Consider the following 16,407-nt stretch of genomic DNA (forward strand, 5'->3'; position numbering starts at 1 on the left):
AAAACATTGTAACAATAGTGTATTGGCCCTCAATCCTTAGGAAGCGAATGCAACTCGCACTTGGCCGTTTTATTATTTTTTCTGTTCAAGCTAGACAAAGAAAAGACTGGCGCCCTGACAATTGTGCTAGCCCTGCTAAAAGCTAATAGGTACCTAGCTCTAATAGGTGCGCCGTGGCACTCTATTTTCCTCTACAATGTATTAGTTATTTTATTTTATAACAATGTTCTATAATAACAAAAGAGGGACTCAGCGCAAACCGTTCGCATGGCAGCATATTGTCAAATCACAAAAAGGAATATGAAGATCTCATACATACCGTTGAATTACGGAAATGATTCCTTGCGACTCGATACTTGTTACGGTTGTAAACTGTCAACAGTAAGCATAGTTACGGACGCTTAGATGTAAAAAAAAATACATATTCCTAACATCCGAAAGAAACCTTGAAACGGCATCTGCGAGTATCAAATGCCTAGGCACAAAAAATTTAAGAAGCACTGAGCATAAAAATTAGTTAATGTAGGAGTAAAACTCACGACTTTTATCTCAGTGAACTAAATATTGGATGGACACGCAATTTCTCATCAATTTTGTAATTTTATTTAACTCCATACAAAGGTTATTGCCTACTGCACAAGAATATTCGATTTCAAGCTACTGGCTTTGAAAGATAGTCAGCAACAGGATACCCTGGGCACTTATTCAGCTCTGCGGGGCTAGCACAAGGGACCTCACTGCACGAAGCGTTTGCAACATTAAGTACAACCTACGATATTGTAATCAACAAAATATACACAAAAATGTATCGTAAAACCTGTATGTAGTATACGCGGTTTCCTTTGTAGTTAAGAACTGTTTTAAACGCTGTTTAAAGGTAAAGTTACCTAGAACTGGTCATTCGAAATTAATTGGGTTAATACTAATTTTAACTACGGGTGAACTCTTCGTTATAATTTCATTTTGTAGCTCTGTAAGCTGCAGGTAGACCTTTCGAGCCCCTATGATACAGTCATTAAAATTATCGACAAAAAAATTACATAAGGTAAGTGAGGCATGTACCTTAATTCAAAATGAAATAATTACTCGTAATTATCGAATCCGCTCACAAAATTAGACTGGTATCGGTTACGAAATGCGACCTGCAGAGAAGAACAGCTGGACAGTCGGAGAGCCTTTTTGCCTAACTTGAAACAGAGACGCTTTGCGCTCGCTCAGTCAAAAATACTGTATAATCTTTGAAAAACATAGTATAACTCTTGATATTAAGGTCAAATATTCTATTGTCATTTAATATTTAGTCAGAGTTATTATAAAATTTAGAATATGTAATTTTTTTGTAGCTGTGTATTTAATCGGTATGTTTTTGAGCAATAAAAAGTCAATAATTGAAATAAATAAAAATAACCTATATTCCAAATTATACATATACTTTATATCATTCATATATGTAAGTGTGGAGTAAAATGGCTGTGACGTGCTGTCAGACCGGTGGCCGGACTGTTTCATTTTTGCTATTTTAATATTAAAACTCAGATCAGTTGGACGAAAAGAAAACTAACGAAGAGGTTTTACGCATACTAGGAGAGAGGAGGAGTTTGTTAAGAACTATAGACAATAGAAGAGGAAGGATGCTTGGGCACCTGATACGAGACCTGATACGACACGACGAATTTATCAAAAATATCATAGAGGGAAAGTTGAAGCAAACAGGAAGAGGGGAAGACCAAGGAGAGCGTACATGGATCAAATAAAGGAAAAGATCAACGTCGTGTCGTATCGGGCTGTCAAAGAAAAGGCGGAGGACCGCCAAACATGGAAATTGCTCCACCGACAAGAGCAAAGAATTACTTATATGACAAAGAACAACTCTCAATCTTCAAAAGTGTGACCAAAAATGAAATGCAAGTGAGTGCGTAAATTGTCTATGTGAGATCAAAAATAGTGATGTCATGTTACAACATATTAATAATCTGTCGATGTTTGATTGCTTTATCGACTACTTTTTCAAATGTGTTATTTTAAACACTAAAATTGACATTATGACGTATAAATAACACTTGCACTGCGTTTGCCATAAAATTCGTTGCAGACTTATCTTAATGTAACTCTTACTGTGTTGGAAAGTGAAGTTATCATGACACGCTAAACATGAACACCTTCAAAAAAGTATAACAATCGTTATTATTTGAAGTCGGTTATAAAAGATAATATCTTAATGATGTCTTGTGAAGAAATAATTACATAGCTATTAATATACCGACAAGTTATCGATACTGTCATATGAACATTTTGTCAAGCCCTAGCGTAAACTAACAGTTTATGTTTTTACACAAAATATTCTAAATTATTGACTAATATGATAAAATATTAGCACGGAACGGAAGAAAAACTTATAATGAACTGTATAAACCGGCTTCTTACACTTTTTACGCTGTTAATTTGACAAAATATCGCTATGAAAATTTCGCTCGGAATATCATAAATCCTCTGAAATGAGTATTTGCTTGGATTATTTGGCCCTGTGACACTGCAATCCGGCAAACTACAAGACACCATCTTCACTGAATTACTTTATTTAATACTTTTCGTCCTAATCCATGTATATTTTTCAATTTGAAAATTACCGTGATACGCTCTTGGCCGTCCGCGGCCGTCGTCAAACTCAAAAGTGGTTAAGTTTTCTCATTGGTAGTCTGACTCTTTCGCACTTATGGGATGTTCATATACGTGATGGCTTCCCTTTCGCACACTTAAGCTGTCTGTCAAGCGCAAGCGAATCCTAGGTCTATGGACAAGAGTCATACTCTTAAATATATGATGATGAATATTAAAGCTAGTTAAATAATAAAGCTACTTAAAGTAGGTTCCTTTAAGATTTAAATAATTGAACAGTTACCTGATGCCGATCAAAATCATCAATTAGTTTCTTTTGGGCTCCACAAGATCTTATAGTTGAAATGCCATTAAGAGAAGACGTCACTAAGCCGAATACGGGACTCTTTGCTGCAAATAAACGAAAAGAAAAATACTGTGTTAAGTAGGTACCTAAGATAATTATAATTAATTCATTATACTGTTCACTCAAGTATTTTAGTCAGTCCAAAACATATCACGCGAGTGACTAAAATACGCGAGTTAAACCGTATAATTAGTGTTAGTATGCACGACAGTTTAAATTTGATTACTTTAATTCGATTACGAATTTATATAACTCATCATCTTACCAAGCTATCACGCGTTTCACGCAAAATGGTTGTCGATTTGCGGAAAATGCCCAGGATAACTAACTAATTACCTTACTAACTAACTAAGATATCATGCGTTTATATGATTAACGTTATGGTGATATAACCATAACTAGCTGGAACTTTTTCAGTCAGGAATCGAGTGCAACTTGATAAAATGAAACATCGATAATCCTGTTAAATATTGACATGACAAGTTTGATTTCCGTGATATAAGTATGGGCTAAAAACTTAAAAAGATAACATAATTGTATTATCGTGACCATTGCTTATGTAGATTTCCAAAAATCTCATTGATACCTACGCAGTACACGGCTTAATACCACTTACTTGTGCCTTCTAGACGCTTAATGCTCTGAGCAGCGTTTAAGTAGATTTTAACAAAGATCCCGAATATGGTAATGAGCACCGCAGACGGTATAAGAGTCCAGTAGAGGGCGATGGCGTTGAGAGTCAAGATGGCGCCCAGCGTGCTGTAGATCTGGAACACGTCGAGCAGCGTGCGCGGCAGGATCTCATCCACCGCGCCGATATCCTTGGTGAAGCGATTTAAAATACGCCCTGTAAAAAGCTCCAAAGTAATACTCGTAGCTTAGCGCCTTTCTTTTGTTTTTAATTAACGTCAATATTATTTAGCTAATAGAGGGTATTACTGCAATGGTCTGCCGCCAGAGTGCAACACTAATTTGTTTATAAACCATACTCGTAGAGTAACTTAAACATAGGTACTATTTAGGCTCAACCAGTTTTTGACAAGTTTTCAATATGAGTATGAATTTCGTTTACAGGTGGCCTACCACGAAACGTGAAAATCTACTTTATCTGTCTCTCTATCGATCGAATAGGCAAAAGTGATAGAGAGGCAGTAACCTAACTTTCGATTGTCGTGTTTCACGGTAGGCCATGTGATTGGCCTAGGGACGCCCTGTACGCAGAGTTTTGCATAATATTCCCTATTAAAATTAAATGGTGAAAGTACTTAGAATGTGGGTTACCTGAAGAGCTAGTGTCAAAGAAGCGCATGATGCCCCTCAACATGACAGAAAACATATTGTTGTGCAGTTTTCGGGATGAAGCGATGCAGAGTTGCACAAAGGGCAGCACGCGAACGTTGACGAGCAGTATGAGCACGGAGACGATGCAGCCGTGCACGATCAGGTACTGCCGCGTCGTGAACCGACCCACCTGCTCATCCAGCCCGCCATCTGTGCGATCAAACATTTACCAAAGTTATATAAAGGGCTATAATCGAGAAAATCGAAGTTCGCAAATTGCGGGCATCTTTCTCTGTCACTCTAATTACATCTTCATTGGAGTAAAAGAGAATGATCCCCGAAATATTTGTTCCTGAGTTATGGATGTTTTCTATGTATATAAGTATTATATATACCTATGTATTATATGTATATATCGTCGTCTAGTACCCACTACACAAGCCTTATTGTGCTTACTGTGGGACTAGGTCGATCTGTGTAAAATTGTCCTATAATATTTATTTATAATTTGCGAATTTCTGTTTTCGTGGTAGAGTCGGACCAAAAAAAGTCTGCAGCGGATTTGATAGCCCACGCAGTGCAAATGTCATTTATACGTCATAATTTTATAGAAGTTTGAAGTTTAAAATAACACTTAAGTACACTGCGTGGGCTATCAAATCCGCTGCAGACTATTCTTGGTCTGACTCTAGCCCCCCAGAACTTAGGCTTAGCCGTCAATGCTTTTTATATTGAAAAATTAAAAATAAAATAAAATAGGTGAAGAAAACTTTATCTAGAGACAATTAACCACCATACCATACAATGTCGCGTGCCTCGTCAATCATCATTGTTTTAGATAGAATAGCACTATTTATTATGTTCGTATTTAAGCTTTTTGCGTAAGAAATCCGCCCTCTTTCTAGTTTTATAACTTATGATATGAACATAAAACTAATCTACTTGCTTGCTGTCACAAATCAAACTACTTACAATTAGTAGCTGGACATACTTATAAAACAATTGTTGGGTTGGTGTGAATAAAGGGACCCCAATCTTCTCTTTTTGCTAGAATGATTTTTTATATAAACAAATTTATTTACCGGTGTCGATTCCTACTTCCTCTTCATGTCTTGCCATTTCATTTGTCCTGTAAGAATGACAAAATACTTAACTGAATTTTACTTTCCATTTATACATGTATTACGTTACTTATCTGCTTGTTTAGAGGTACAAAAGTCTACCTAACGGGTTGCTATAAAATCTAATGTAGCGTGTACGAGTCAGTTAACACTCGACCTCACTTATTATTCATATTAAATATAAGCTTACCAATTGCTGACCCAATAGTCGGCAGAGCCCGCGGCCGCGGTGGCAGCCAGCACCACGCCCACCGTGAACAGGACGTAGCAGACGCTGTTGCCAGACAGGAAGTAAGCGGCGATCACCTCCAGCCGCAAGCTGCCAGACTGCCGCTCCTCGGCCACCGCTACCTGGGCCTTGAACTCTGGCTGCTCCTCGGATTCGCTCACTCTGGATATACTTCTCTTAAACAAGTTTGCTTTATCCTCACTTTTCTAAAAGAAAAACATAAAATACCAAATCCTTGAGACAGTATTTCCTAAGTAGTTAGGTAATTTAACTTCGATTAATTTGATTTCTGAAATCTTTTAGGATATATATTTCGATGACAAACTTACTGCGCTAAGACTGATTGAATCTTTGTCTTTTTCTTTGTCTTCCGACAAAAATCTGGTCAAGTCTCTACCACTCTTTATTAATTCTTGGTATGTTCCCATATTTTCAATTTTGCCCTGAAATAAGGAAATTTTCCAAATTATTGGTTTATACTCAATTCAACATTGCAAATGGTTTTAGTGTTAGGTAAATATATTCACCCCGACTTTACTAGTTATACTTTACTTTACTAGTTATATGGTATAATTGATGTTATCCTGTGTTTGTATACTTTGTATGGAATCATCTTGTTCATAGATTTTATTCTATAGATAAATTATTGCAATGGTATTCCACTATCATGGTGGTAAGTATCTATAACAAGGAAGCAAGTTGAATTTTAGTAGTAGTCGGGTGTATAGGTACATGTTACTTGTAGTAGTTAAGTATGTTGTATCCCACCTCGTTGAGGATGATGATGTAGTCGGCGGCCTTGAGGAAGTGTATCTGGTGTGTGACGAGCACGCGCGTGCGCCCGCGCAGGTAGCCGTTGATGCAGCCCTCGAACAGCTGCCGGCCCACGTTCGCGTCCACCGCCGACAGCGGATCGTCTAGCAGGTAGATGTCCGCCTTCAAAATAAACATAAATTAAACTCATGTAATATAGTCGTTCGATTTGTAGCTGGCCCCGAACCTCTATTTATTGTTAGGCAAAACCGCACGTGCTACTTACCTGCTTAAAAAGGTTGGATCGCTTTAACCGGTTATTCTATTACGACTCTATAATAAGTAGAATAGGATTTAAAATAAACTAATGGAAAAATATTTTGCGAGGCTGTATGTGGTCTCTCTACGGTTACTGAGGTTCGGCGAGTCGAACGCTACAGAACCAGTCTAAAATGTGTCATCGAGATGCATCAAAGGCGCGTTATCGGAGAGCGCACTTACATTGGTTATTTGAGCGCTGGACTAGCCTGCCTACACTAACCTAACTCTTGTAATATGTATATATAATATATTCGAAAAAAAACGAAGAGGCATAAATGTGTAAAAATAATTTCTGTGATGTCAATACCCAGGGAGGAACTACAGTTCTATAAAGAAGCGGTCGTCGACTATCGTCTTAAGTTTTGTTCATTTTTCGAAAGGTTTCATTATTTTATTAGTAGGTAGTTTTTTTTTTTCATATTAGTTGTTCTTATTTATTATCGCGCCTAGAACTGGATCATCTGTCCCTTTCTCTTCTTGTCACCACCAAGCTCGAAGTGCTTGCACCTCTTCAGCGCCACCTGGGATCGCACCTTGCAGTCAGCGCATTCCAGACGGAGCACAATTTTCTTGGTGGTTTTCGCCTTTTTCTTGAAGATGGGCTTGGACTGACCACCATAACCCTGCTGTTTGCGGTCGTAACGCCTTCTGCCCTGGGCGGCGTGTCTTTCCTTGGACTTCTTATACTGAGACACTTTGTGGGTCTTGTGGACCTTGCATTTTTTGCAGTACGTCCTGCGCTGTTTAGGTACGTTCACCATTTTTGTGTTTGACTTTGCACGAGTAATCGTAACCTGCCAATAGTTATCAGCGGCGGGATAGCCACTTGACAAGCTCCGTGTACCATAATTTACCTGAGCGTTTAGTGAAACATTAAATCCACTTTGCAGTGCGCGATAAAATACCTAATGCGATTTATATAATTCAATTTTAGGTGAGGCTAGCTTAAGGTTTAGTGACTAAAGTGCACGCATACGTAAACATTTGGAGACACATCGTTCAATAAGTAGCATGACTTAACAAAACCTATTAAAATTTAATTTAATTTAGAATATGCCTAAAGCCGACCACTGACTAACAGGCCGCCTGACGATATCGGCCTGTCAGTTAGAACAAAAATTTGAAAGTTTCGAACAACTGACCGGCCGATATCGTCCGGCGGACTGTTAGTCAGTGATCGGCTTAATGCCTACTTAATAGGTAAGAAGGTATAAAGAAGTTAGATAGGCAAGTACTATAAGAACGAGACAAGTTCGAGTTGAAACTAAAACTATACCTATATACCCAGATCTAGAGCCCCTTGAAGCTGTGAAAAATCAAACTCCTAAGCTAACGTAAAAATAAGATACTTACAGCCGTTTATGTCGCAAAAAACGTATATTTCGTAACTCTCAAGGGAATCAATATTTATGAGGTACTTCCCGTTGACCTATTACTATAAAATTTGGCACGTATATCGTTGTACACTACAAGTACAGGAAAAAAATTGAACACTATTTTGTATAAAAATAAAAAATTGTTAATGTGACGAGCCCGACTAGCACTATAGCTGGTTTTTAGGGTTCCGTACCCAAAGGGTAAAACGGGACCTTATTCCGTCCGTCTGTCCGTCTGTCTGTTACCAGGCTGTATCTCACGAACCGTGATAGCTAGACAGTTGAAATTTTCACAGATGATGTATTTCTGTTGCCGCTATAACAACAAATACTAAAAACAGAATAAAATAAAGATTTAAATGGGGCTCCCATACAACAAACGTGATTTTTGACGAAAGTTAAGCAACGTCGGGAGTGGTCAGTACTTGGATGGGTGACCGTTTATTTTGCTTTTTTTTTGTTTTTTTTTTTGCATTATGGCACGGAACCCTTCGTGCGCGAGTCCGACTCGCACTTGCCCGGTTTTTTTACTAGGTACATATTTTACCTCACGATAGACAGCGCGCGCCAGATTGATGCGCGCGCGCTGACCGCCTGACAGCGACACGCCGCGCTCTCCCACCAGCGTCTGGTCGCTGAACGGAAACTGCTTGAAATCCTTCTCGAGCGCGCACACTTTGCATACCTGTATCATATACATATATGTAAGTGTACATTTAACGATAGATCTCATACACAATATAGCGCTCTTATAAACACACATTTCAAAGGTACTTACGAGATTTTTTTTAATGAACTATTTTATACCCTGGGGTATAAGTTTTCATACTTAATAATAATATCTGGGAGACCGAGTTTTGCTCGGAAAATATACAAAAACTAAAAAATGCGAGATAAGATAAAACTAGCTATTTCGATAAGCAGTGGTGGCCGAGTGGATATGACGCCTGACTTTCAATCCGGAGGTCGCGGGTTCAAATCCTGGCTCGTACAATGAGTTTCTTCGGAACTTATGTACGAAATATCATTTGATATTTACCACTAGCTTTTCGGCGAAGGAAAACATCGTGAGGAAACCTGCATTAATCTGCGAAGAAATTCGTAGGTGTATGTGAAGTCCCCAATCCGCATTGGGCTAGCGTGGGGACTATAGCCCAAGCCCTCTCGCGCATGAGAGGAGGCCTGTGCTCAGCAGTGGGACGTATATAGGCTGAAATGATGATGATGATGATGATTTCGATTTATGGCCCTCAAAAACCCCTTGGCCAGCAAATTTCATCGAAATCGTTAGATAGATTAAGTTTTATGGGAGGTATGATAAACCGTATGAATGAAACTTGCTTATAACTTAATATTTACTAAGTTTAAATCTTATTATAAGTAAGTTTTCGTCTAGCTCGATTAAAACTTCTTGTAAATAGTTTTTTTTTCTTTGTAAGGAGTGAGCACTCTATGACTGCTACGCTTTTCAATTTAAGTCTGAGTTTCTGAAAAATTGTAATTCCTTATCGTTAATAAAACCCGATTCACTTTCCTAGTATGTACTAAAATTCCTTGATTTCGACATGGCCTAAGCAATTGAGCATTCGTAAAGCTTTACTAGTTTTGTCAGGAAATATAGTTCGTTTTTTTAGCATTAGAAAGAACTCCACAGAAGCACGCGTGCAGTTTTTATCAGGCTCTTTAATCGTTAATAATTATTGGATTATCTAATGTAGCATGGTAAATACATATAATTTACTTCAAATTATTACCGCTAAAAGTGCCGAATTTGGAACCACAAGCTTACTTCGCGAAGTTGTTTCTAATGCTAAAAAAAAACGAACTGTAGTGTCATATTAATTTGAATAGCTGAATTCAAATTCGATGTGTTAAAATTATTTCTGTGGTATATTGTTTTGTATTGTAAATACGACGCAAAAAATATGAAGACAATTACTCGACATTGACAATTACAAAAAGATAAGATATATTTTTTTAAATATCTTATCATGACAATAGAATTATGTGACCAAAATAATCAAGCTTGAAGGGATAGCAAATAAATAATGTCATGAGGGCGAAACCTATGCGAAACTCCCTTCGGACGTGATTCTCCACTAGTTTCCTATTTTTCGCAATTGTATCGTAAATAACTATTTCTATACAAATTTCAAAAATGGAATGGCTATTCAAACACTCGCACATGCTGGAGAAACTTCAGTATTTTCTTAGGGTTACGTACCAAAGGGTACAAACGGGACCCTATTACTAAGACTCCGCTGTCCGTCTCTCCGTCGGTCCATCCACCCGTCCGTCTGTCTGTCACCCAGGCTGTAACTCATGGACCGTGATAGTTCCACAGTTGTCATTTTCACAGATGATGTATTTTTGTTGCCGCCATAATAACAAATATTTAAGTGGGGCTCCCATACGACAATCGTAATTTTTTCCCGTTTTTAGGGTTCCGTAGCCAAATGGCAGAAAACGGAACCATTATGGATTCGTCATGTCTGTCTGTCTGTCCGTCCGTATGTCACAGCCACTTTTTTCCGAAACTATAAGAACTATACTGTTTAACTAAAACTTGGTAAGTAGATGTATTCTGTGCACCGCATTAAGATTTTCGCAGAAAAATAGAAAATTAAAAAATTAAAATTTTTAGGGTACCTCCGTTTTTTTAATTTTTTTTGCTAACGTCTTGTACAACCATTTTTTGATATAGTTAATATTTTCGGAAATAAGCGCTCTGAAGGAAAAATAAAATGTGTTCCCCCCCTCTCTAAATTTTGAACCACGGGTCCTAAAAATATGAAAAAAAATAAGAGCCTAATAAATACTTTCAATGAAAACTATAGCAAACATTATCGGTCTAGTAGTTTTTGAGTTATTGCAAAAAATCTTCTTTTCTTAGTAAAAAGACGTAAGTACAAAACGCTGCAAAGGTACTCTCTTATTAATTCACTTACTAATAATCCGTTTGGCCTATTTTGACAGAATGGTAACTACGAAACCCTACACTGAGCATGGCCCGACATGCTCTTGGCTAATTTTATTTTACCTTACATCGTTTGAAAATTACGATATGTACGTAAATTCAAATGTAATTGTGATGTATGTACTTATGTAGATACCTAAGTATAATAGTCGTGTATGAACGCCATTGTGTTGCATTTAATACATCCTAACTGGCGACGAGGGTGGGATTTGAACCCACGCGTGCACACTTTGGATTAAATTGGAATTGGTTGGATTGTTTAAATACCACTTAACTTAAATACCACACAGGCAAGAAGTGAGGTTTACTTTTAACGATTTTGTCATTTATTGTTTAGTTTGTATTTGAATGTTCCAATAAAGTTATCCTTATATTTCTTTATGTCACTACGTGCCCTAATTTGATTTTAAGCAGCAAAACATCGACCATAATTAACTAATTATTGAAACAAATATAAAAATAGCTATGATAAAAATACTTCATATTTATTGCGCTGTGTCTCAGTTTGTAGGCAGACACGTGTTGTTAGATAATGTATTATAGCCGTAACTATCTAAATAGGCTAACTACTTACGGTTTTGTATTTGCTTGGAATATACGGCAATCCGAATAATATGTTATCCCGAACCGTGGCGGGGAAGAGCCACGCCTCTTGGCACGCGTAGGACAGCGAGCCGTATATTGACACGCTGCCAGACGACGGGCTCAGCTCCTTCAGGAGCAGTTGCAGGAACGACGACTGAAAAATATCATAGCACCATCAATAACCAGGAGTTAACCGGTTAAACCTGTAGTTGCCATGGTACCATTACATTTTGTCACTGGGTTAACGATATAACCGGTTAACCCCGGGTTAGTGGGATGGTGCAAGTGGCGCTAAGAAAGTGTATGAAATTGAGACTGCCCTGATTTCATAACTAATGATTATAAAATAATGTTTACAGTTGTACTTCTTATCTCAGGCCGTAAAGAAGTTGGCATTATTTACTTAACATAATACCAATCAGCTTTATACAACCGAGCATTCACCCAGCCCGTAGTTGATAATAATAACTTCATTACAAATATACTTATCCCTAATAACACTAAAGAATAATACTTAGCCAATAAATAGCTTGTCTTAATAACAAACCTAACAACGTTAATTATTTAATGTTGTGTTTATTACATCATACTTTGGTTACGATGAGGCTTAGAGTTCTCTTTTCACGCTCGAGGCCATAACCAGGAAGGGATGGTCATTAACATGGCCATCCGGATGAGCACATAAATGACCAAACAGGCCTCTCGCGCGCCCGGCCATTCCGTTGAATGAAAGGGTGCCACGTCGGTGAGATTAATTAAAACACGGACGGCGGACATTGTTAATCTTAAACTTTAAAATTAGATAGGTATTTAGTCTAAATCTTGCTAATAAAACTAATATAAAGGCACGTATCTTCAGTGAGGGTTATAAAGGCGGCGGCACTTAATCAATATGGAGGCTGCGGCGGGGAGTCCGCATGATAAGACCACGCGCCACCTGAGCTGCCTCGTGCTCTGAGAGCGAGCCAAACAAACACTCGCCTTAATTGAATACTAACTTTGCCATTCAAAATGGCTTTCTAAACATGTCCAACAAGACCTTTCAAAAACATAACTTTATTAATAAACCATTGTGGAATGGATTCAAGATTACCTTACAGACAATGACTGTAAACGATTTTGCAGAAACAATCATGGAATGTTATGTTATGAAGCTCGAGCAGTAGGTATACTCGTCGGAGAGAAAAAAAGTGTAATATTATGTTTATTTTATAAATGAAGTTTGTAACATTTTAAGACGTGTAATGCATCAACAAATGTAAGGCGTCAGGCGTCCATAGGCTACGGTGACTGCTTACCATCAGGCGGGCCGTATGCTTGTTTGCCACCGATATGGTATAAATAAAAAGCTTAACTAACACATGTAGGCCAGCTATTGTCTAGGCACTGAGTGATATTGTTTTAAGCATTGTAAAGCGAAGTTTTTCAAACTTTGATATAGGTATAGTTCGCTATATAGGTATAACGCTATGATATAGGTATAACGCTAAAAAAAACGAACTATAGTTTTTAAATAAACATCAATGAAAGAAGGATAATGTTAAGGCCTACAAAACAGTTCTTTGTACTTACAACTACTAGTTTAATTATGTTACCTTTCCGCACCCAACCGATCCGATGATCGCGCACAACTTTCCTTTCCGAATGCGCAAAGTAATGTTTTTAAGAGCTTGCATGTTGGGATCATTGGTCCAACTGGCGCTGACATCGCGGACGTCAACCGCCACGTCGTCCAGCTGAGACACGCTTCGCCTGAACTTTTTGTCGTGCGGGGCGAAGCCTAAAAAAACATGTAGGTAAGTGGACTCAAGGGCACGACACATATTAAAGCTGGATGGACCCTGGATTGTTTGAGGTGATTTCGATTTCTACCGAGGGTTCTTTGTTTAACGAGTATATCTAGAAATGCATCTAGTTAAAGAGTCCACCTAAAAAAATCCCTAGGTTTGCCACCCTAAGAACTGGAATTAACTAAATTAGCTTTAAATACAACTACTTACTTAAAGGAAAATTCTATATAAACACAGTTAAATATTTTTTATGAAGTATTTAAAGCATTCTAAAAGCACCCATTAAAATTCATTTAACTCTCGCGCATGTAGCAGGTCTGAAAATTTAAACTAGATATGTAATGTAATGAATGATCACGAATACCGACGGAATGGTTGGCTCACTTTAGAACGGCCCGGGTCCAGGCCGAGGCACCGACACTTCGTTTTGCTATAAAATGCATCACGTGATCATCGGTCACCTGTCATAGAAAAAATGTGTGACGGACCCGGGCCATCCTAACGGGAGTCATCCATAAAGGGGCCTACCGATTACCAATCCGCCGGACGATAGCGGTCTGTCAGTTAAAAGCAAAATTTGACAGCTCCGTACAACTGATTGGCTGATATCGTCCGGCGAACTGGTAAATTGTGGGCCCCATAATGGAAGAATTACGTTGAGAGTTTACCGTTGGAGGGATCAAGAAAGTCGTCAGTGGTGAGTCGGTAGGACAGCGCGCTGACGGGCCGCTCGCTCTTGCGGCGCGGGAAGTGGAGCTGCGATCCCGCCTGGCTCGCCACCAAGTCGGGCCGGTCCTCTGGAAATATATGTAAGTACCTACTGCATTTGGCAACTGCACCAGAAGTGTCTTGTATCTTTAAAACAACAAAACTTTGTACAGTAATGCAAGCTTTTTAGTGCTATACGTACTTAACTTTTTATATGGTCATTCAAATTAAGGACCTATTACTAACTTTACTCTTTGTTAGGAACAATTGGGTCAAAAACGTTCTGGCAAATGAGAGTCTGTCCTGTGGACGTGGATAGTTAACGAAAATGGTTCAATTTACCTACAGCTTTTAAGAAATATAAAATTTCAATGTGCCATAAACCTCGATTTTTTTAGCATTAGAAAAAGGTAAACAAACAAACACTTTTGAAAAATAAAAAATAAGTATGTAACAATTAAATAATAAGGATATCTATTTACATTCTTTGGGTTTCATGAGTACCTAGTCGTTACAGAAGAGTCGTTCATGAGTACAGAATTGGTATTCTGGAATGCGGGTCTAATTCCCAGTAGAACTCTGGCGAATCACAAATGTAACCCAATTTGATTGCGTTAGTGCTGCACGTGTCTTGTGCTGTCCTACAACCTATGTATATAATCTAGAGGAGTTTCGTCACTTACCAAACGTAGGTAAACATTTCTGACTATTCATCTAAATTATGCATATTTTTAACTTTTTGGAGACCGTTATTATTTATATTATAAGGTACAATAAATGTACCTAGTGGTTTAATTTTTCCTTTACTTTTTCCTTATCAGAACGCGATACTGAAAGTATATTCTTAAATCACGTATCACCACTATTTATATTAATAGCGTATGTTTTTTTTAGGTATTAGTTTTATTCTGTAGTACTTACTTTTTATTTTGCGTTAAATGCTATTCTGACTTTTGTATTAATTATTTTACTACTTTGAGTCTCAATACTCAGCCACAGATTATATAATAGACTCAGCTAGATAGTAGGTAGGTACTTCACACCACCGAAGTACCTACTTCTCATCTATAGAGTCAAAGGTTAAATAAAAGTGACTTTATAAACAAATATATAGCCTAGAGAGTTCAGAAAATAGTTAACGCAGTGCGTGCAGCTGTGCGTGCCAAAGGTGTGGACCTTATTGATTTTAAATAGTTGCTACCGGTGACCCACATATGAGGTAGATATTGTCAAAGGGTTAAGCGACGTCAAAAAAAAATGATTTCAGCGTTTGATAATGTATGACCTTTAAGCATATTATGACATTGTATATAAATAAACGTGCATGTATAAATGCCACCGTTACTTATTTCGGAAAGACCATTTACAAATTGCAAACAAAATTATCTTAGAGCCACTTGCGCGTTCCAGGATTAGCCAAATAACTCAGAGTTAACCGTTTAACCCTACAGTTACCCATACAGTTTAAACTTTTATAAGGAATCAATTGAAAACTGTACGTATTTTTACAGTTTCGCACTTTAAAAAAAACAATAGCTCGTGTGCTAAAATCAGCAGTTCTAACTACGATACGTAGTTACGTGGACGCCTAGATAAGAGTAGAGATTTTTCCTGAAAAATACAGGATTTTTGAATTACCAAAATGCCTAACCCTTTGAGACCTAAATGCCCTCGGTTATTTTTAGGTGTTTTAAGCCAGTTTATTTTAAAGGCACATTTGTAAACTTACCAAATGCGAGGAATTCTTCGACTCGTTTAATCGTGACGCGCATCTCGGCCGTAAAGGACAGCACCAGAGGCAGGATTAGAGTCACTTTCACGCTCGTTGTGTTCATGAATTGCTGCAGCGGATATATCTGACAACAGTAAATAAAATCATAATGTTATTGACCGATTTCCAGCTGGCATATAAATAACTAAAAACATGCCAAAAATGTACGCGATAAACGCAGAGTTCCATGGAGATGGTTAGTCTTAAATATTTACTAACAAGCCAACGAACGACATATTATTAGTATTTAGGTATATACGCGTGTTTATAAACAGATATAAACAGTTCGTAATATTTCTTGAGGATCATAGACATCGTGGTTTTATATCTTAATACAATTTGTTACCTAATTAAGCCATTTGACTGTATTCTGATATTTACGCGACAATGTAATTGAAAAAACTATTAACTATATAGAAATTATTATATAACTGGATAGATTAATCCAAACCACACAATATAACGGTCCAATTGTCATCAAGAATCGATAATTATCATTTTATCACTATAGCTGAGTTAAATACGTCAATTAT

The 16,407-nt window shown here is 37.7% G+C and overlaps 2 protein-coding genes across 2 annotated transcripts in view; both read right to left on the reverse strand.

The window, feature by feature from the left end:
* LOC134678845 (ATP-binding cassette sub-family C member 4-like) overlaps window positions 1-16,407 on the reverse strand; it is a 33,727-nt gene that overhangs the window by 11,450 nt on the left and 5,870 nt on the right. Inside the window, exons 7-18 of the mRNA XM_063537550.1 lie at window positions 15,833-15,959; window positions 14,064-14,192; window positions 13,201-13,385; window positions 11,595-11,759; window positions 8,591-8,728; window positions 6,362-6,529; window positions 5,923-6,036; window positions 5,555-5,799; window positions 5,326-5,372; window positions 4,244-4,453; window positions 3,579-3,809; window positions 2,900-3,006 (exon numbers count right to left, since the gene is read on the reverse strand). Of these exons, the coding sequence (XP_063393620.1) occupies window positions 2,900-3,006; window positions 3,579-3,809; window positions 4,244-4,453; window positions 5,326-5,372; window positions 5,555-5,799; window positions 5,923-6,036; window positions 6,362-6,529; window positions 8,591-8,728; window positions 11,595-11,759; window positions 13,201-13,385; window positions 14,064-14,192; window positions 15,833-15,959 (1,866 nt within the window). The remainder of the gene's footprint in view (window positions 1-2,899; window positions 3,007-3,578; window positions 3,810-4,243; window positions 4,454-5,325; window positions 5,373-5,554; window positions 5,800-5,922; window positions 6,037-6,361; window positions 6,530-8,590; window positions 8,729-11,594; window positions 11,760-13,200; window positions 13,386-14,063; window positions 14,193-15,832; window positions 15,960-16,407) is intronic.
* On the reverse strand, window positions 7,088-7,456 carry LOC134678865 (large ribosomal subunit protein eL42). The gene has a single exon (XM_063537586.1). The coding sequence runs from the start codon at window positions 7,426-7,428 to the stop codon at window positions 7,114-7,116; it is 315 nt and encodes a 104-aa protein (XP_063393656.1). The 5' UTR covers window positions 7,429-7,456; the 3' UTR covers window positions 7,088-7,113.

The sequence above is a fragment of the Cydia fagiglandana genome, chromosome Z (assembly GCF_963556715.1).
Source record: "Cydia fagiglandana chromosome Z, ilCydFagi1.1, whole genome shotgun sequence".
NCBI classification, from domain to species: domain Eukaryota; kingdom Metazoa; phylum Arthropoda; class Insecta; order Lepidoptera; family Tortricidae; genus Cydia; species Cydia fagiglandana.